General features: G+C 36.6%; 1 protein-coding gene across 1 annotated transcript in view; it reads right to left on the bottom strand.

Annotated features, from left to right (window-relative positions):
- Positions 1 to 364: 364 nt before the first annotated feature.
- The window catches only part of atp10a (ATPase phospholipid transporting 10A), a 56,978-nt gene continuing 34,273 nt past the window's right edge, over positions 365 to 23,069 (bottom strand). The window contains exons 9-21 of the mRNA XM_006639234.3: positions 22,568 to 22,762; positions 20,950 to 21,514; positions 16,423 to 16,526; positions 15,579 to 15,705; positions 15,136 to 15,320; positions 14,060 to 14,387; positions 11,681 to 11,757; positions 10,849 to 10,974; positions 9,058 to 9,258; positions 7,269 to 7,349; positions 7,069 to 7,173; positions 6,130 to 6,317; positions 365 to 4,217 (exon numbers count right to left, since the gene is read on the bottom strand). Coding sequence (XP_006639297.2) covers positions 3,482 to 4,217; positions 6,130 to 6,317; positions 7,069 to 7,173; positions 7,269 to 7,349; positions 9,058 to 9,258; positions 10,849 to 10,974; positions 11,681 to 11,757; positions 14,060 to 14,387; positions 15,136 to 15,320; positions 15,579 to 15,705; positions 16,423 to 16,526; positions 20,950 to 21,514; positions 22,568 to 22,762 — 3,018 coding nt within the window. The 3' untranslated portion in view covers positions 365 to 3,481. The remainder of the gene's footprint in view (positions 4,218 to 6,129; positions 6,318 to 7,068; positions 7,174 to 7,268; positions 7,350 to 9,057; positions 9,259 to 10,848; positions 10,975 to 11,680; positions 11,758 to 14,059; positions 14,388 to 15,135; positions 15,321 to 15,578; positions 15,706 to 16,422; positions 16,527 to 20,949; positions 21,515 to 22,567; positions 22,763 to 23,069) is intronic.

Here is a 23,069-nt window from a genome sequence, read left to right as displayed (position 1 = left end):
CAAAAAAATGCAAAAAATGAAAACGGGCCTGCATGGAACTTTTACTTCACATGGATATTTACCTCAAATTTTGGAATGCTGTATTTGGCTAAACACAGCCACATTTTTGCTAGGGCTTTCTAATATAGTGCCAAGAAACAGTAAGGTTCTGGCTTCCTGGAAACAAACAACAGGCGTATATCACTTAATTCTGGAAATAATCTGCTCGACAAAAATGTTCCTTTATAAAACATTTACCCTATATATAATTACGGAATCACATGTGTGCACTGTGCATACTGTAATTGTGTATCCTCAAATAATTAGAACATTAATAAAATTCAAAGTGTTAGCCTAAGGATCCAAAATAACCACAGAAACTGGGTTGAAATGTAAGGCAGTATTGTTTTAATTCCTCATCCAGTGTTAAGGCACATGACATTGTTCTGTAAAGATAAGAATGATTCAATTACCCCACCGATTTACAAAACACATTAGGTACGGTTTATATATCTTACAAAATATGATGTCTGCAGAACAATATTTTCCAACAAACATTAATAGAAATTTGCATATAACTCAGTAAACTATCAGATAAATTCTGTAATTCCTAATATAGAAATTCTGTAAGAAAGAAGACAAAGCTGGCAGCATAATAGGTCCAACAGTTAAAAAGCATTAAGATATCAATTTCTTTAATAATTATAGATCAAGAAAATCCTTTGCAGGACTTCTGGCTACACTTAAGACTCCAAAATCGTTTGCTAAAGCACATTTAAAAAGAACCTTTCTGACCCTTCGGGTTTTAAAAGTCTTTTGGAAAACAGCACGACCTCTGTCAAAGGCAGAGCAAAAACTGGGTGAGTACACTGAGCCCTGTTCTGTTTATTGAACTCCCTTCCACATCACCATACCTTTTTATTGATTACAGTTAACATTTCCTCAGGTAGTGCATTTTTCCATTCAAGTAGTTAGAGAAGTACTGTATACTGAAGGCCTAAGTATTGCATTTTAAAATTCAATGAAAACAAAACAAGAAATCAAACCATACACCTGATCTATGCAAGAACATTTTGGTTTCGGATTTTTAAAAAGTCTTGACTTAATGTTCCAGGTAATGTGAAAACGTTGTAACACTGAAGACTGGTGATTTTAAAGATAATGGTGTGGTCCCTGTCCTCTTGAAGGCACCACAGGTAAATGCAACTAATAAAGCTAATTAAGGCACATTTCTGTACATACTGTATGTTTCACTGCACTTCAAGTGTGATGCTGTATCAAGAAACAAATTCAATGTATTACAGAGTTTTCGTTATATATGCCCAGTATTCCACACAAATGAGTCTTTCCTCTTAAATGAATTCCTTTAATTTTAATATAGAATTTTCTTCGTAACAATTACTTTTGGAACACAGATCTTTTATAACAGTTAAGGTGCCATTAGTATTGTAGTGGATTTAAGAGTGCGACTTCATTTTACTTAACATTCCTTTTTAACTTTAATCCAGAAATATCAAAGGGCACACAGCTCTGGCCAACACCCAACGTACAGAAAACAGAGACACCCTGCAGCCAGGCCCAGCTCAAAATTCTGGGAAACTTTTTTTTTGGTATACAAGTACTTTTAGGGTTTTCTCTACCATGCATTAATGTTGCAACTTGCAGTGACATCAACATCTAATCAGAAATCTATTAATTCAGGTGGTTTTCTTTGTTACAGCCGAAAGGATACTTTTAAAACAACAGCAAAAGGTCAGTCCTTATTCTTTTCACCAACAAAATGAAAAGGCCACAGCCAACTGTAGTCTGTCAAATTAGAGTCAGAATCTGCCAAAGGATCTGAGAGAAGAATACGTTGATAAGGACCTTTTTTTTTTCTATGTGCTGCCTTTACCTTTACATTTTAGTGCCTTTAATTCCACTGTGACACTGCCAGAAAGACAACTGATACATTCCAGGCAATGCCTTCCTACCAACAGATACAGGGGTTCACAACCCTGCTCCTTGGGACCCACAGACTTGCTAGCTCTTTATGCAACTCGGAAATTTGGAATCCTTAACCAAAATAGAAAGTTGCTCAACTTCTTTTGACATTAGCAGATTTTTTCCTGCTCAAAGGCTGCAGATTTTAAACACAGTAACTATAAGGAAACCACTAACACATTTAGGAACTGAAACTAAAGGGTTCACAATCCTACTTTCAGATCACTTGAAGGTTCAATTATTTAACAGGGCCCAACCGTAAGGAAGCCAGCAGGTTGGGAACCCCAGTCAGAAGTGTGTGGATGTCTTTTGCATCTCTGTGCTTACAGAACTGGTAAGGCTTTATAATGTTTAATGTGTAACATGTAGTCTGCATGCATCTTCTTCTTACACATCACCAATTGTTAACGAGCAGTATAAATTTCAGACCAAGACAAAATTCAGAATGTGCTTGTTAGCAACCCTCGTCAACTATGGTTGTATGGCTCGGATGTACCTGGGTTGTCAATATTTATGTAAAATTATCCTCTAATAGGAGAGGTAGACAGAATCAGAGTGATGTTCACAATTGGCATGCCACTAGACGGGACTGAACAAGTTACACATCGCATATGTGACAGAAAGGCCAGCAAAACCAATATGAACACTATCCTAATAAAGAACTTTCACAAACTATTCAACCAATAAAACAGCAGCATTTTTTAAAGTTGCATTTTCTTAAAAACAAAAAGAAACATAAATGCTTGATCAAATTCAGACTTGGTTCCTTTGGGATGGAATCACATTCTAATCAAACAGCATTTACACATATAAAAAGCCCCATCACAGATAGGCTTGAATATTGTAGTTAAACTTTATATAGTTAATCGTAAAGAATTCCCTCATTTTAAGTTTGAGTGAAAAACTGTATCTGAAACTATCTCAATACATTGTGCAACTAGCAGGATTGTGAACCTAATTTCTCCCTACAAAAGATAAATTTTATTTTGCAGGATTTTACTATTCAGGAAGAGACGTCTGGGATATCAAATATAACTGTGGCAATTAGGGATTTAACTGTGTATAAACAAAAAGCTGGAAAAGTACTGTGAATAGAACTAGAAATATTTAATTTGCATGACCATTTTGTGTGTATTGCCATAGCAAATAATAAAGAAATACTACATATACCTCGTATGATACCAATATTTTGCATAGTTTACTACTAACAATTCTGAACTTATCAGTAATGCACTGTCTCCAGTCAAAACATCAAAATATTGCTAAGTAAAAATCTCTTCTCTGTAGTAAAATATAGTGTAAACTTATCAGTTTCAAAGGAGAATTGTCCAGTTGTCTAAGTATTCCACTCCAAAAAAGAACCTCTCCAATTTTAAACCTAAATCACCACGTTAGTAATTAAATACTATATATAGTACCTATTTATATATCTTTATAAAATAGCTCTCTAGTAATGATAATAGAATATTTTTACAACTGACTTGCAAACAGAATTTAAATAATGCTTAAATATTTAATGTCATAGTAATGTTGTTTGAAATGAATCCTCGTTTAAACTGTCGGAGGCAACAGGCTTCAATTCACCACTCATAGCTTTTAGAAGTTGCTGGGTTTGCCAGTTTTCGTCTCTGGAGTCCACTCTGTACTGAGTGTTAGAGGGAGAGGAGTTCTCTTTTTCTTCAGTAGCCTGCAAACTACCTTGAGATGATAATGACTCAAATATACCCTCCGTCTTGGCAAACAATGGAGTTGTTGCTATCCATTTTACTAAACTTAAGTCTGATGGATCCATAATGGTGTCAAGTTGTAAACTGTCCTCAAAAAATGGAGACTCTATGTCACCAGGGTGTTGAGTAGATTCTCTGGAATAAGGAAGGGTATCCGTTTCTGAAGCGGTGAAGCTCTCTGCTGTTGGACCGTCCACTTTTGGAGCAACATCTGTAGAATGTCTATAGGAGCCCTTTTCTTTGTCCTGCACACTCTGAGCAGCAACTGTAGAGTGCCCTGTTCCTCCAGAGCCTTTGGGACTATTCCATTGCTTGCAAAAATGCGATTCTTCAGTTCTTTGACTGTAGTCCTTTGGAAAAGGCCCCGACAATGGGTAAAAAGTAGTCCTAGGCTCAAATCGTGATCCCACCTTTATTTTCATTTGACTTAGAATATTACTGCGGGTGTCTGGCGAGAGCTTATCCAGTTGGCGTCCTATTTGGACAGGGCTTGGGAATAAAGTGCCCTGAAAAGCCCGGTAGAAATATCTAAAATACAAAGAACAGAATGTTAAAGTCCAGCAGAACTGTGAGAAACTATAGAGTTTGTGCTAAAAGCACTAAATTGTACACTTATACAGAGTTTGATTTACTCATTATTATTAAATATGGAGTGAAACTGTTCAAAACAGACACCACTTTGAAAGCAGCTGCTACTTCTGAAACTTGTGAAGACCTTTATGGATTGCAAACAGAAAAAGCCAGTAATTTTACATACCAAAAAACAGGGTTGCTTCTATCATACACAGTGCCTTGAAAAAGTTGTGACCCTCTTTGAAGGAAAGACTGCATGCTTCGCAGATGTCTGGGCTTGCAATCATAACACATTTAAATACTATATTTAATCTACACAATCTACACAATCTAATCTAATTTCTAATCTACACAATCTGCTATAATGTGATAAAGATGAGATTCTGATAGTACTGTATGTAAATACTAGAACTTAAGATTTGTTAAAGAAAATTACAATACTTCTAGTGTAACTGCTTAGGTATTCAAACCATTACTTGTCTACTATAACAATCTTAAATAGTTTAAAAAGGTCATATAAATAGTGTAATTGTCTCTGTGTGATAAGTGGCTAAACTTCAGACTTGAACCCATAGTGTAGGATGAAGTGATAGAGAGGCACAGATTAGAAAAAAAGGCTTCTTATTCCTTATAGTACAGTCAAGTTCAGTACTAAAAAATAAAATATGTATCACACCACCCAGACACCTAGATCAGGATGGGCTCCAAACTGAGTGGCGAAGCAAGCAGGGAACTAGTTAGGGATGTCACTGTGAAGATAACAGAGACTTTGAAGGATCTGCAAAGTTCTGTATCTGTCATTCCAAGCCGACAATAGCTGATAATCCAATCCCCGGGGCATATGGGTGAGAGGCTAGATGGGTGAAAAGGGCATCCTAAATCGCATATGAGATATTCTGCAGACATGCAAGAGAGGGATTTATGGACAGAAGCGACAAAAGTACATGTTCTAAATGCAAAGAATTGTGTCAGGAGCAAGACCAGAGCCAACAAGTTCTATCCCAACCCAAGCATGGTGGTTGCAGTGTCATGTTAAGGAGATCAGCAGGGACTGGGGAGGTTGCCAGGATGGAGGGAAAAAATGGAATGAGCAGAACAGGCAAATCCCAGAGGAATTTTCACTTCAGTCAGCCCAGATTCCAAACTGAACTGAACATTTACATTTCAGCAGGACCGGGCCAAAGCCTCTCTGAATTAGTCAAGGGCATGTCCTTGTGTGGCCCAGTCAAAGTCCGGACAAATGAGCTTTATAGAACACTATCCAGGCCTGATAAACCTGATAATTATATTTACACAAGACGTTTGTCTGTAGCTTAAACCCTCACCTTAAAATTATTTAGGTCCAAAAGGCTTTTGGAGTGAAGCATTTATGATGATCACAGCATTTGGGAATCATGTATCAGAGCAATAAACAGTGTATTTAATACCTCTATATACTTGTAAGTAAACAACCATTATCATGATATGCGATTTGGAGAAAAAAAGTCTGAATTTTCTGTACTCATTACAGTGGTCACGAAAATGGTAGCCATTTTAAAAAGTTTCTTTTGGGTCCTTATCTAAGCAGGGCAAACTCTCTATATATGCCAAGTATCGTCGTTTTAGAACAAAACTCACAATTCCTTCAACAACATGCTGCAATCCGAGAGTCTATTATGAAGCTTACTAGATAAGGATTAAAACGATAAAACAAGACTTTACATCAGTAAATGCATTTCTGGATATGCTAAAGGAATAAATAAAATACTTGTATCACAGAGTAGCTGTTAGTCTCTAATTGTCTAATATTTAAAAGAAGGATTAAAGATGATATGGACTAAATTAAATGACAATATCTCAGGCAGTAAAGACTATACACACCACTAACCTTGGTAGCAAAGCAACAACAGGTGTGACAATGCAAAACAAATAGAACAGCGGGTCTGCCATTAGCCTCTGTATGGTCCAGTACGGGTTGGATGGAGAGTAGCATGTGGGACAGGAAGCGTTGTAGCAAAAAGCAACCATGAAGAACAAAGTGATGCTGAAAATAATGGAGGCCCAATTGAGCCATGTCTAAAACAAACATAAAAATAGATCAAATTAATATCATACACAAATCAACTTCATATTGACTTCTAGCTTATCGAATAAAACAGGAATATTATGTTAAGTCTACCATGGCCATGGAGCTACTGTATTGCAAACAGTATAGAGAACAAGGTAAAAAAAATGTTTGTCCATGTTAAAAAAAGCATGATTTGAATTCTCATTTTCTGCTTTGCTACAGATGGCGTTCACATCTGCCTGCCAGGGGATGCTTAAATTTTCCTTGGAAGAATACTAAACCTGCCAATTCAAAGTCTGAAAATGTTTCTCATCGGTGAGGTATTTGCTGTGAACAAGGCTGTTCAGTATAAGAACATGGGATGTCTTGAAGAGCACCAAACAGATCCCTTGTGTTTTTTGAGCAAGTTGTCAGGGAACAATACACAATTCAAATGGAGTGGTTACTTATCCATTTCACCTCAATAAAATGAAAGCAAAGGTATGTAAATACAGCATTGATACTGTACACAAACACATACTTTCAAAATGTAATTGAATCATGTTAGTGTGGGAAACAAGACCACATTAACCAATTTAAGATTTGGAATGAACCAATAGTTTTTATTTTAAAACAGTAACAGTATTTACTGTTTACTATTTCTACCAGCTCCATAAAATATGCTTTGATTACTGCGTAAACGCTCACAAGCAGTATACACAGACTTCTAACTCCATAAATGCCTAAAGTCTTTTATTTGTAGAAAAGTAGTGTGCTTACCCACGTTTTGGTTTCAATACCCAAATGTAACAAAATTGTGAAGAGGGACAATGTGGTGATGGGTGTTCCCCATGTAAACAAGTCAACATCTGAGTCAGCATAGGCCTGAAAGAAAGAAATATTCAGGGAGTTGGGAATATGAATGAGAGTCAGGAATAAACAGCCTTAAAAGGGAGCTCATGGAGTTTAACGGGACTTACAAAGTATGGAATGAAAAAGCAGACAAGGCTTTGGTAGAAAGCATCGATCATATTCATCCAGAACATGTATGGCTTATATTCCTAGAAAATATAAGAATTGTTAAAAACACATACTGATAAATCAAGATATATATATAGCGTTTTTAACAAAAAAAAAAGAATTTTCAATCAACACTGATCTTGTGACAAAATAATTAATATGATGTGGCATACCAAATTATAACTAAACCAATAAAATTAAAAGTGAATAAATAGAATCTAGAAATCTGCCAAGCCAGAGTGCTCCTGCAATTTAATTACAATGGTAGTCACATTATTTGCTTGCAGCGTAGTAACTGAATTGTCTACAGTATATATTCCTTTCTTTGGTACACTCTCCTATCATTGTCCTAAGCTAACCTTTCCCTTGTCTATTTTTAGAACTCTCAATTGTAGTCATCCAGAACCGTGATAAACCTTTGATGACCTGTACCCACAGATATGTCCTACTCCACTAATGGCAGCTGACCAGACAATGAACTCTTTTTTTCCCTTTGTAAACAATTTCGAGAAAGATCTGTTTAGTTTAAACTAGTATACATTGGTTCATGTCTTAAGAAGGAATGCTTAACTTTTCCAAAACCTTTTTTTCGTGAAATTTTACAAAGTTAGAAGCAAAAGAAAAAAAAAATAAATCAATCATCTCTCTGACTTGTACATACTGCATATTCACATTTGACAATTATTAAAGATTTTTTGGAAAAAGACCAAGGAAGCATTATGATTCAGACAACAGTTTTAGAATGCATAAGTTTGGGTCAGAAAAGGGGCGATATTTTAAATCAATAATGATTTATAGTGTAGTCCATCTTTGTGAGCTTTGTTCCAACAGAAATCTGAGGCCAGACAACACTGAGAGGCAAGTTTCAAATTCAAACACCTCCTACTGTTTTATAATATTCTTTGGGTTTATACTGATCTTAACAGTCCCTTTTCAAAAACAGAATTGTTTGATAATTGCTTGAAGTTGGAGGTAATTACTTATTTCCTGGTCATGGGCTGTGGACCTGCTACCCAAGTTGTGTAATTCATGATTCCATTAACTTTTTCAAACTTTAACAGAGAGCAACACATATAAAGTGATTCTTTATGGAAGTAATAAGTCTTTGAGTAGCTTTTTCTGTGATAAAATAATAATACTAGGTAGGTTTTCCTCAGATAATCTTTCAACAGAGATCGCAAGGCGAATGTAGTGGAGATATATAGTGAGCAACAGTAACAGCAAAGTACTGTAAGAATTATCAGAAAACATACAGCTATTAAGGGTTTTTAGAAGCTGTATCACAGAATCTGTTATTTTTTTTATAAACTTCTAAAAGATGAGCCACTGTAGTCATTGAATGTCAGTCGTTCAGATTTCATGGGTGAATCTTTCGATGAACAAAAAAAATACAATCTAAAATCAGGTGATTTGAAGACTTAATTAAAATGGGTTTAGTCCAGTAATTAACCAGGGGGCCTTTCTGCCCTCAAGGATAGGATAATCTCATTCCTTATCCAAAGCAGAAGTCTAGGAAATGGAGTAACTAGTGCTTTAAGCATCAGTGTTCCTTTTCTTAATAATATGACAAGATGGAGCATCTCTTATGATTGTAGTGGATGTAGTTTCATTTGAGACTTCAAGTCAATTAACATTTGAAGGAAGTGCAGTAAACACAACCTAATTTCATGGCATGATAAAATGTCCAAACATATTGAAAAGCCTGCATAAGGGAGAGGAACGCCACAATTCTCCCATTGTCAGCTTTACCTCTGAGCTCTGCCCATTTTTATAGAGCTGAGGTAGGGCTAAGAGTGTCTCTGAAGAAACGTCCTTGTCAAGGGTCCCAGTAATCAGTTGAGGGAAGGCAGAGAACATCAGGTTGAAGAATATGAGGTACCACTGATCGATCATGGCCGATCCCGAGAACCCACAGTAAAACTGGTACCAGAAAATAAGGGCTACAAACATCTGAAAAGGAAGAAAAAAAAGGGAAAAAAGCACATTAGGGACTTCATGTAAAGACACATGAGAATCTTTTCTTCATTTAATATAGCTAATTTCAGCCATAATGATGAGGCTGGGATATATTGTATAAATCACCAATTTGATATAAAAAGTGCAAGTACTAAATTTGGTGAATAGGGTTGTAACGAAAATGTTAAGTAAAACTGCGTGACCAGACACTTCCATTTAATATTAGTTGTCACAACAAAATCTTAGATTTCTTATATAATCTTATAATGTTGGTGATTTTTAAAAACAGAAATGCACAGAAATACTGTAGCGTGTTTCACAGATGTCACAGAACCCTAGGGAAACAAGCAATATTTCAAAAACTCCTGCAAGCATACTGGAGAAAAAAATATAAACCTTCCACTTTATAGTGCCCTCTGCAGTGTTGTAAAAACATTTTTAATGATAATCAAGATGGTTTAATTAAGAGTAGCAGCTTGCAGGATCTGAAATGAGGAACCCTAGAAAGCTACATAAACTTGCACTCTTTCTATCCACAAATATCTTAAAGCTTCTAAGCAGTTTATTTAATTAATGGATACTTTCAAATAATCATCATATATTAATTAGACTGAAAACCTATTAGATCTTATCGAATGTTTTAAGACTAGCATAAGCAGTGCCTTGCAGCACAGTCTGTTTTCTATTACTGTTTTTTACTGCTCCCCTTCTGTGAAACAGACAAATATCTAAAGATACTATATTATATAATTATATAGATACCATAATAGAGCATTTTTACAAAAGAGAGAAGAAGTTACAACTTAAAAATAACCCTAATTTATGTTGCTCTGATTATTAACAATAAAATACTGGGAAACTAAACCATAAATGAGGACTGCTTACCCAAAAATAAACATAGCAAGATGGTGCTTGACTCATACTATCACTGACAACCTATGACTAATACCAATATTGGTTTTTGTTGTAGTTTTTGTCTGTGCTCTCCCCTTTCCATTCCTGACGGACCCATACCACAAAACATGATGAGAGAAATGTAGAGAAGGCAATCTTTTGCAGAGTGATTTTGCATACGGACGGCTGACACGCATTGTAATAAACTTTCACTATGGGGTGTATTGCTAAATAGATGAACTGTTTCAAAAATCACAGAGCACTGGTAATCAAATATAATTGTTTTACAAATATAATGCTCTTTACATGATACAATATGTTTGCATTCGTATATTTTGTAATCAAACCCATGAAATAATATGAAAGGCCTATTAAATGGATATTAAAGTGATGCCAATAAGAGTGATGCAAGAAACCCAAGAAAGAAAAGAAGAACAAATTGAATTCCACCACCTAATATACAGTATTAAACAATTCACAACAGAATAGTTGGAACTACATATTTTAAAGTTGATTTATGTGCTTAGGTGAATTTGTTTAGCTTACAGTTTAAACTTCTGTTCCTATTCCTAAAAAAACATTCTGAATTGTACTTCAGAAGGTAATTTTTTAAACTGACAAGGTTATTACAAACTACCACAAAACCTACAATGTTATATGGATACATTACAGTAAAAAGAAATGGCTTACAGCATTTTTGTAGAAGAAATAAAGGATCATGTTGGCAAGACGAGAGTAACACCAGTGCCCATGGACCAAGAGAAGCTTCTGCAGATACTGGAACCGTGGCAGGGCAAAGTCGCTAGCCATTACTGCCTTCAGGAGAAAAAGATTTGGCAATATTATTAAAAGACTATAATGAAACTGGTATACAATGAGTTCCACTAACATTTACATTTCAATTCAAAATCACACTCGTTGGATTTGAAAATCACCACAGTTTGCAAGTACACAGAAAATGTAACACTTTTTTTTACACATAGTTGCGGGAGTATGGGATCTTATCCTATTTACCACACCCCCACTATTCTAACAGATGAGGTACCTTGCTTCCAGATTATTTGGAATTTCAATTCTAAATTTATATGCATGATCACCTTTTGGACTGCAGGACTATAAATACTCTGCTCACTGGAATGTGATTAGCTTTTATTCCTGTTCCTCTCACTCACAAAGGTGATCGGACAACTTCATTTTTTAACAAGGGCTCAAGACAGAAGTGATTTAACACTCCCAAAGACTTATTCTGGGGGGAGCATATGGTGCATTTCAAGCAAGAACAATTTTGAGCGAGACCCACTGGTACTCCCGAGGGCAACTTGCAGCTTCATAATTTTAACAGCACAGCCTGACAAGAAAGTCAGCTGCTTTGGTTGACTGCGTATGTAAGATGCAGCCATATGGAAACTATTACCTCTCTTGTGTCTCTGGCACATTTATTTTCTTTTGTTCAAACCACCCCTGAGCCACGCGCTACACTGTATGTCCTGCTTATATATTTTTTACAAGCGGAGACTTTTACCTGCATGCCCTCCTGTCCTGAAATCCCAACTCCGACATCAGCAACCTGGATCATGCTGACATCATTCGCTCCATCACCTAGGATTCATTTGGGACACAAGGAAAAATGCATTTACCTTTTGTCCCTTCAAAAAGTCAGGTGTGATTAATGCAAACACAGCAATGATGGCAGAATGCAGAGCAAGCAAAATGTGAGCAGTGCTGTACAAACAAAGCCAAAGAAAGCAAAAAGTAAATTTGTGCAGATCTGCTTTTAAATCACCTCACATACCCTACACCCTGCCAGGTTATGTATTTGCATGTGGTTAATTTTTTATATTAAATAACTGAATTAAGCTAAGTTGTGAAGAATGCAAATATTCCAAGATGCGCAAATCGCTGGATTTGCATTTACTGGCTCTTTTGACTACAAGAAAAACCTCCCTTATGGAAGAAGTCAATGTGATGCCCCTTTCTTAACATCTCCAGCACTTTCAAAGGAATAATTTGAAAGTCATTCTGAGATACAGTGCTCTTGAGCAAAGAATCTCTTCTATACTATTTAGCTTCCTATTCTATTTTAACAAGACATTTCAGATGGATGAAAGATATTTAGCTGTAAACATTACACATTTGTATGTACAGTATACTGTTTTGCTTGTGACATTCTAAGCTAGATTTTGTCATTACTCAATTTCCAATCCCTGCTGATGTAAGGTCTCTAGATTTGTCATATCCAGAAGGTTGTGGGGTTTGATGCAGTTCTTTAGGCTGGTATCATATCACATATTTTAATTCTGTCATTTCATGCCATTATTAGAGAAAGACAATGCAACACTTATAAACATCTGCAATTGCATATGAAGCCTACAGTATATTAGGAGCACAAACATTACCTACAACAAAAAGCATACAATGTCACCTTTGTCCCAAACAACATATTTGTGCAACTACTGTATGTCTTTTAAAACTATTTAAATATCAGATTTTTCAGATGGAAGGAAGAATAGTTAAGAAATAGCTTAGTACTGACAATGTTTAAGTTCTATTTTATAATCAGTAATTTAACTAATTTGACTTATGACCTTTCTTGTTTTTTACCCCTCCACAAAGTACTGCTGCCACCTTGAACCACAGGCTGATAAACTAATCCTTCACGATCTGTGCATCATCATGACATTCTGTTCTTTTCACACTGCGAACTAGGTCACAGGGAGCAAGGTTTTAATGACATCTGGAGTGGAGACAAGCCTACCTGACAGCCCAATCTAAGATTACTAGTGCACAGAAGACCAGGGATCTTCCTGCTGATGTGGTACCTATTCAACCCTGATAGTCCCTAAGCCCATTGTGCAGTATGGCCTGGGAGCTCGAAACCACAGTTGGTTTGCGACTGCTAAAATATTTTGCTACTTTACAGGAAAATAAAACTGGCAAACAGTTTTGTTTTCCTCACGTTTACCACTCCCTGCTGTATCTCTGGATTTGTTCAATGGAACAACATGGATCACTGTCAGAAGAGATGACTTACAATATTTCGGAGTTTGATTAAGTTTTTTTCAGCCTAGCTTCAGATCCCAAGATGGATTTAATTTGCCTTTCTGTGTCTTCTGATACCAATCTGATGAATTAGACTCTGACTCTAGACCACAGTCAGTTTATGACATAGCTTGGGTGTGTACTGGTACACTCCGTATGACTGAACTTCTTTTGGAATTCAAGCAGAGACTTAACATGTGAGCCACGAAGGAGCTTCAGTAAAAAAAAAACTCTGATGTTGATAAGATTTTTTAATTTTTCATGTTGTTTTTAAAATCATCTAAGTTCATCTCAACCACTCAGCAAACAACAGACCACAGATTCTACAGGGAGAAAAAATGCTTCTGTGTGTCCTAAGTGAACCTTCAACATTCTTTAGAGTAAGAAGGAGGGTATCCCCAGCCTTGCAATGTGGCTCTGACAAGTAGGATAACTTTGTAGCCTTGTTAAAACTAACACATGAGGTTAGAGCTTGGTCACGCTTTCATTTATGCCGTGACAGTTATGCAAGTCATTTTGGCAATCTGTTTTTGACTTCTTTCTGTACACTGAAAAACCACAAGTATTCATCAGATGAAAAAGAGACCTTAAAGGCAGTGAATCTGATTTACATTTTAAAAGTCTCATGATGACCCAAAGATATTTTTTTATTATAAACACACATTTTTTTCATCTGGTTGTAACTGTACACTATAGACAGCTTTGCAGCTGAACTGTGTAGGAGTCGACATTTTAGTTTTAAAAGGCATAAGTTATAAACCCAAAACTAAAAAGTAAAAATAATGTGTAGCATTCACCTACTGGGTCAAAGGATCACTTTCGAAACTGTTTATCAGCCATAAAAGGCTACCCAGATACTTGCCTATGGCCAGGGTCATTACTTTCAGCTTGTTTCGAACCAGTTTGACCACCATGCTTTTCTGCAATGGAGTGGACCGACAGCACAGCACTGATCTGCAGCTCCTGGCCACAGCAAGGAATTTATCCTCTAGGCTTTTATCCAGTGCATAGGCCAAGGTTTTTCCATCAATAACCAAGCCCAGGCGGTGAACCAAAAAGGAGGAAGAGGGAGGCATTTCAAAAGCTGGAAAGTCCTCGTCAAAGGCCGGAGCAGCGCTGTCTGGGATGTTACCGAAAAACTTGGACTGGATATAATGTAAACTCTCCTCCAGCAACACAGCGCATGCTTCCTGGATCAAAAAGAAAACGACAATCACCATCTTGAGGGATCAGGAATTTTCACATTACATCTGGTTTCCAGATCAATGCCCCAGCAAACAAAACTGTCCGTGAAACAAATCATTCAATGACTCTGAATAAATGTGGCGAGACACCAAGTTCTGTCATTCTTTTATAGCTTCTTCAGCATTAATGTATACCAGATGGACCAGATAGGGTCCAAAAGGAATGCCCAGCTGTCATTTCAGGGAGTTGGCCAATAATCCATCGTAAGGGAAACATTCATGCAAAGACTAAATTCTGCTTTTGAGTCTTCAATTAGTAATGCATGTAACCATACACATACACTACCACAGGAAAAACAGATAGATAGCTTTATATATTGTATACACACGGAGTAATCCATGCAAGAAAAGTGAGTGTTGTTCACAGAAACGTGTATTACAGAGATACATTTTTTATACTTGTATACACTTTTCAATAGCGTAAAAAAAAACATTAGTGAAGATGCTGAAGCTTAATGCTTTAAATATGCATTCATGTTGAGTTTATTATAGATTGATTTAGCTGATACTCTGATCCACAAGCATTACTCATTTGAATCCATTTATTCAGCTGGGCATTTTACTGAAGCCATTCAGCTGAAGTACCTTGCTGAAGAGTACAACAGCAGTGTCCCACCTGGGTCTCTAGTTACGAGCCTAGAACGCTAAGCACTGCTCTACTCTGCTTTAAAAGCTGATGTTTCTACTCACTCACCTGCGTTTCTGCATTTAGAGTAATGATCTCTTCCTCTGGGTCCAGAAGTCTGCAGGAATATGCAATGTTTATGGCTGTTTCTTGCTTGTCACCAGTTAAGACCCAGATTTGGAGCCCAGCTTTCCGGAGTGAAGCAATAGTTTCTGGTACCCCCTCTTGTAAGCGGTCTTCAATACCAGTTGCACCTAAACTCGCATCACACATACAGTATGATATAATTTGAGTAAAACTCATTACACTGACCATAACGTACAGCATACCAATCAATAATTTTCAGATATCACAATGTGAGGGATAAATACCATGTAAGGTTTTAAAGCATTTTGGAAAAAAAAATGCTACTTATTTTGTGCTACAATGATAATGTAACATTTTCTAGAGTTGCAATGTTATTAATTCAGCATTAAGGGAATGGGTAATCAAGATTTTGTAAATTTGCTTACCTAAAAGATGAAGATTTGTTTCCAAGCGCAGAGCTGATTGAAACAGTAATTCTTCACGCCCCTGAATAGCAGTTTCTGCTTCTAAATGGCTTTTTAGCCAACCTGCATATTCTTCCTTACTAAGAACCTAAGAAGCACAAAGAGTGGAATCACTGCCACGATCAATATAGTTGTAATTTTACTTTTTGTCTATTTAAACTTTTTGCCTATTTTAACAGAAGCAAGCAAATTCAAACAAATTATGTACAGCAACTTCCCTAAATAATACAGCATAAAAAGAAGATCCAATAACATTCCATTACTGAAGACTTCAGCGTAAAATGACTAAAGGAATATGTGCTTATTTCACAACTTTAACAGTGAAATAAAATTAGGAGATACAATAATGTATAGCAGCTGTCATTTTAAAAACATAGAACTCATAAAATAAAACTGCAAAATAATTTGAACTGATAAAAAGTACAACAAGTAAACCACCACAATCTTAAATCTTCAAAAAATGATTCTTTTTCCACATATGGCAGGAAGAAACAAATTTATGAATGGTTTTAGCTGCAAAAGATGATAAACGGCATGAATTAACACTGGAAAAAACAGGCATGGCTAAACCTAGATCGCAGTGGAGAATAGGAAAATAATATACTCTCACAAGCAATAATGAATGCCACACAATGATAGCCTTAATTCTTTGTATGTTCAAATAGCGCATATAATGCAAAAAATGTTTGTATATATCTGCATAGATTCACATTACTCAAGCAAAATTTGGGTAATTTGGGAAAGAATTAAGCCATTTTCTTGAAGAAAATTCAGATTATCATAAACAAATATTAAACAAAGTTACCTTTTTAGCAATGCAAAGTGTCCGAAGTCCATCAGCAGCATACAAGTTAAGGTAATGCTGAGTTTTATTTAAGATTTTTCTTCTCCATTTTCCTTTGGCATCATCTAGGAGGAACACAATTAAAAATGAAGTGTAAGTAAGAAACCTAAAGGTTGGAAAAGTTTGGAAGTAATGGTACTGTGAAGATGAATAAATAGAAGTAGGTTTTGAATCTTTCCAACAAGCACTCCTTAGTGTAGAGTGCAGATATTGCTGAAGGTTTTTGCTGGCTGTAAAATGCCCATAGACATTATCGAGCCAAGTAATTAAAGAAACTTCAAGGGGGGGAATCACATCTTCATGTGGCTGTCTGTCCTATACAGCTTGGCTGCATATTTGATTTTCTTTGGAACTTGTTTAAGTCTCATATTTTCACTTCTTAGGTTAAGTCAACCCACAGGCACATTAACAGGTGTTAAGCCTAACATTCATTCTTTCAGGCTTAAAGAAATACAGTGTCAAGGACCCTTTTCTGGTGGCTACCCCCTTCTCAAATGAAATACTGCTATTATTGTTAATGAAATGATAAATGATGGCAGCAAGGCTAAAGACTTGGTCTATGTGTGGTGTAAGCTACAGATTTAAAACGAAACACACGATTCTTAAAAAAATATCACAGTTTAAAACCTTTCCAGACAGAACCTGAAGCAAACAAGAGTCATTCTTAAAATATTTGCTCCTCCTTTATTAAATGGATCATAGGTCTATAATGTGATTTCATTAACAATAAAAAAAGCTTCAGAGCAAAGAAAACATCACATTAAGAAATACTGTTTTGAGTGAAAGCAAAAAGCACTTCTGCTGTATTCTTTTAATTACCTCCTTAGAAATGTTTCAAATCGTTGCAGCACCATTTCACAGTTCTAGCATCACATTACGCTACAGCGGGAAATGACTACCAAAATGTTGGAAAAAAAGGGATATATTTTTAGCAAAACACTGGAATCTTTCAACACTGGCTGAGCTAAGAGAACTTATGGGAACATTTAAACCAACACACTGTGAACAGTGTCTAGGAGAACAGGAAACGCAGTTTGGACTGTAAAACTACAGAATGTTCCTTTGCTCGTTGCCAGGGTCCACCCAGAGTGGAAATGACACGTGTTACATCACGTTTCGCAGACACCTGTTTCGAAGGAACAGGCAGGCTGGTGAGTGATTAAGGCTCACTAAATACATGTGCTCCACATTGCCATTATATGAAATACTTGCCATAAAGAGAATAGAAGTTTTGTAGGGGCTGTATAATTTGAAGGAATTTTTTCTACTTTCTGTTGAAGTGAGGTCTCCTGTAGATTTGTCTTGAGCCTCCTTTACTTTTCTGTGAAAGCAAAACAATGCCCTAATGAAAGCAAAGCACTGCAGAAAGGGCAGGTGGTATCTAGTGTAGCACTGTATGACTCTACTGACAACAGCACTGCATTAATTAATGCAATACTCTGCCACTGCAAAGGTTTTATTATTCACTTTCCTTGCCTTGGTCATACCACAACTAATGACTAATATTTGAGACATGATGAGCTGTTCGTGACTCAGTGTTATGTGATTAATCTAAGTCTTCCTATCTAAGGGATTCTGTTTTAAGAGCTGGAGAAAAGATACAATATATAGAAGATGTATCTGAAGGAGAAAATGACTTTTCACCTTAACCTGAAAATACGGAAAAGAGCAATGACTTGAGCAAAACACTCCTCTTTTTAATATTTTCTGTTCATTGCAAATGATGGAGAATCTTATTGATCTTGACAAATTTAGCTTTCTCTTTAAAATGCTCAAATCTAATCACTCAAATAAGCTTCCAGGTTGAACGTGTTCCAGGCCAGCAGGAAGATATTTTGCAGATGTGTATATTGTATGCCATTATGCATGATGTATCAGTGGTTGTGTGCAGATGTAATTTAAAACATTAATTGTAAACATGTCTTCTCTTACTTAGTTAACTTCTGATTACATGTCTTCTAAAGAGAAACACAACAATCAGTCATGATTACCTGACAAACTCGTATAATTACAGCAGGAGTCACAAGGTCACAGGATTTAGGCTATTGGTTATTCTATAATTCCTTTATCTAGTCCTTTGTATTGTATTTATGTCCTTTCAATATATGACATGAATGCATACATCATTTTTTTCAAATCAACTGGGTTTTTATATAAAACCAATGAATAAACTGAATGCGTAGAGTATACCCAGATGACTGATTTTTTGCTGGTCATAACCAGCAAAGATGACAAGTAATATATACTGATTGCATAAGCAAGTAGCTCTCATATGGCTTTGGTCTTGCACTTGAGATTATGGTCTTGCTAAAATGTTTTTGAAACCAGTGTGAGATTTTTGGGTGCTTGAGTGGCAGGTTTTCCCACTAGGATTTGCCTGTTCTTTTTTCGGTCATCACTCACATCCACATGCTTCTCATCACTCAGACTCCGCTAATCAAAAGCGCCCCCGATAACATTTCTCTATCGCCAAAACACCATGTATTGTTAGTCTTCCTCCAGATGTAACTCTTTATACATTGAGACAAAAAGGTTCACTTTCTGTCTCATCTGGCCACAAAATCGTCTGCCACATGTTAGTAGTACATCTCATACAAGATTTAAGTTTGAAGTAATAGCTTCTTTAATGCCACTCACCCATACAAACCAACTTTGTGCTGAGACTGAGATATTGTTGATGTATGAACAAGAACTCCAATCACAGAAATAGAACTGTAAAAACCTCACTTGCTTGTCTGGCGGCTCAGTGTACAAGGATGGCTTAATCTAGGTAGTATCTGGGTGGTATGATGCACATTCCCCTTCTTATAATAATAATTGCTTACACTTATATAGCGCTTTTCTGGACACTCCACTCAAAGCACTTTACAGGTAATGGGGACTCCCCTCCACCTCCACCAATGTGTAGCGCCACCTGGATGATGCGACGGCAGCCATAGTGCGCCAGAACGCTCACCACACATCAGCTATCAGTGGGGAGGATTCTTAATGATTGAATTCACTGTACGCAATGGGATAAATAAACTTCTCCTAATCTGTGCCTCTCTGCCACTTCATCCTCGACTTGCTTTGTTGTCATAGTCAATCTGTCAGACTGCTGTGCGAGTTGTAGCTTGAAATTCCACATGTGAGGAAACTTGCAGAAACAGGTGCATTTACTCTGAACTCAAGATAAACCATTTTAATCAAGCACAGAGAGCATTTACACAATTTATGTGACCTTTTATACTCTTCTTTTTCACCTGAACTGTTTTAGCATTGCTGCAGCAAAGGGACTGAATGCAATTCATGCAACTGAGTATCTTCTCTTTTTGGAAAAAAATAAAATTTGCAAACTTTCTGTATTTTTAGCTTTATCAGCTCAGATTGTGAAGATTCTAAATACAAAACCCTGTTTGAAAGTGTCATGACTAAAAGCTCAGGCAACAACAAAATGTGGGAATTTTGTATAAGGGTGAATAGTTTTGCCCTGATATTTTACATCTGAATTTTGCTAAAAATCTGCAAGTGAAAACCTGTTACATAACTCCACAAGTGGTTTAATGTAAATAGTGTGGGTAAGAAATCAAGTGCTGTGTTAAGATGAAATTGACTTTATCATCTAGTTATATTCATATGTAGGAACAAACTAAGAGGTTGGCCAAGAGTCAAAATACTCAGTATCATGATTATAATGAATTATGATGCTTAGATCTTCAGATAATCTTATGTGTGGATGGATGCCCACCATGACATGTAGTAGCTGCAGGCCACTCCAGTTTTAAAATTTCAAATCGGTTTTTAAGTTAGATAAGATTTATAATAAAATGAAAAACGAAAAAGCAGATCTAAGCTTGACTGTCAAGAGCTCTGAATAATCACTTTTTTAAAATGAGAAAATTCACAATTTACCAGATTAAAGACTCACACAAATGACAATCATGTTCAATTTTATTTAATCATGTTAATCTAATAAAGCTAGTAATTGTTGTGTAATTGCTCTAGCTATGTTTGTAAAATATATGACAAGTTTGACAATTTGTCAAACTCCACATTCTTCTCATTTATCAAGAGTACCTAAAAGCTTTCTTTCACAATGACTTCAAATAATTCCCTCTATAGATGTTATATTCACGTATCAGTTCAAAATATTATGTAATGTTCTAGGATTTATTAAGGAACTCTTACATAACTCACCATTACGGGATGTTTCATAACATCATAATCAGTACCACATCATACAAGGAACAAGAAGCACCCATTCATCTCAAGGACTACCATGGCCATGCAAAATGTTTTGAAGATCACAAAAAAGATTTCCAATGAGAAATAACTCACATACAAATTACTACATCACAAAATCATAGCATGCCCAGTTCCTTTTGCTACCCTTAGGTGTTGGAAAAGAATTATGAGTGGCTTTTCATTCTAGTAATAGCGAACTACCTCTCTCCCTCTCTCCTTTACCATAAATATCTTTTTAGCTATAATGTGTCACGGGAAGCCTACCTGTAGAACATGGCTTCACAAGGTCCATGATGACAGAATCAGCTCCTTTGGTGTAAACGACAATCTGGTCTGTCAGTGGGTGCCTGACCACAACGGACATCCTCTTCCTGGTGGAGTCAAACCCCAGAGTATGCAGAAGCTCGAAGTTCAGCATGCCCAGGTGTGGAAGCTCCACGGTGACCTGGTCAGGCAGCCGACCCACGAGTGAACATTTGTAAGCCCTGGCCGCATAAACAAGGGCCGCCTCATCTGGCGACTCTGCCTCGTAGCGTAGCTCGCCTTCCTCCAACGGCCCCCACTTCTTCTCCAGGCCCTTCTGGACAACACTGAGCACATTTTCTAGTCCCCTGGGTGAGTGGGGCTTCTCCTCATCCAGTTTAATTAAAGTGCTTTCTGCAGAAGGCGAAGAGAAGACACTGGAAGTGGTCCTGTTGGTAGACCTATTGGCAGCCAGGCTGGAAGAGCTGCTGCTGTTGGAACCAGATGTCAGGCGGCTTGGGGTGAAACGTTTAATGAAGTCTTCAATGGTCTTCACTGGAGATTTCATTTCAAACCTCATTCGCACCTATTAGAAATTAAGTAAAGTTTGAAAATGTTTAGTCTTACAAATTAGCGCAAATAACTTTAAAAATTTGTCTAAAATTATTTTTCACATAAAACTAACCATCCTCACTTGCGTTAAGTTGTACCCACTCAGCTTTACTAGAAAAAAAGCGAGACATGACTTGTCATTCCAGTTTGTTATTATCACACTGCAAGTTTATTTACAAATGATTGATAACACTCACAATGGTTTAATCACTGCCTAGGTATCAGGTGTCAAAACTGTTAGATTACAAAATCCCCTTTAAAAAGGAGTTTGGATGGTACAAATGCCCTACATTAAGTGGAAAAGAAAGCTGAAAAAGTGCATCACTGAAGAGAAATAAGGAGGGAATAATGGATTTGAAACAGCAAAGAGCCAGGCAAACAAGGGCATTAAAATAGCTGGTCAATGCAAAATATTTGCTGATTAAGATGCTAATGTGCTGTATAGGCAGAAAGAAAAGTTATTTCCTTGACCGTGTCCCCTACGACACATTCATAATAAAATAATAAAATAAACTGCATAGTACTTATGCAGAAAAAATAGCATTAGCAGCATAAGATGAAAGGTGTTCAAATCAACAACTTAATAAGAGACTCTAAACCATATGCATTCATGTGGAATAGACCTACAACCAGCAATTACCCTGTGATGTTCGATAATGTGCCAGATACAAACTTCTGGGAAGAGGCTGGGCTGAAGCAGCTGTGATTTCTACATGACACTACCTGCTCATAGGTCAATGCAACAGCCTTGCTGAAACTGCACAGGATATCTCAATTCACAGTTGTATGTTCCCAAGAGACTCACACCCCTGCTTCTAAGAAAACTATAAACGTTCAATGTTTCTAAACTTCTGAAGAGAGGATGCATTTTTTTATGATGTTTTTAATACTGATGGAAAACCATTTCCTTCGATAAAATAAAGCTTTGAGACACACTGTTCACAGGCTTTAGACATGGTTTTTGCATCACTGAGCTTGATATGAAAATACATTTTTTTAACAAAAAACAAAGACATAAAAAGGTCACCTTTTGTCGTGGCTGATTCGGAGAAGAGACTACAACAGTATTGCAGATGGTTAAAGCTATGAAGAAGTCAATTATATCGGAAAGCTCTGGGGTCAGCTGGGTCAAGGATTGGCCATGAATTCTCATGAAGTCCATCTGGCTGGCACACTCGTTCACCTTGTCCAACAGCTGTGGGTCAGGAGTGATGTCCTTTTCCTACAATATTAAAACATTTTGTCTTCAGTGGTACACCAATCAGACATACAGATCATTTTTTACTTGATTAATGCAGGTTCAGTAAGTTATCATTAGAAACAAATTAAGGAGATTAACATACAGTACTCTCTGTGTGTTTGATGTTTGATGCTCAGTATTGAAGCATATTGAGACTATAAAAGAACAAAAATAAACTATTTTTTAATTCTTCACTAGACTGTATTTCAAGAGTCTGTATTTGAAATGACTGGCACTGAAACAAGAAAACTACAAACCACTTCATCATTAAATTCTTCTATCTGTTCTG

Source organism: Lepisosteus oculatus, chromosome 15 (assembly GCF_040954835.1).
Source record: "Lepisosteus oculatus isolate fLepOcu1 chromosome 15, fLepOcu1.hap2, whole genome shotgun sequence".
Classification (NCBI taxonomy): domain Eukaryota; kingdom Metazoa; phylum Chordata; class Actinopteri; order Semionotiformes; family Lepisosteidae; genus Lepisosteus; species Lepisosteus oculatus.
Note: the sequence above shows the minus strand (reverse complement) of the source record. Positions and strands in the feature narration are given on the sequence as shown.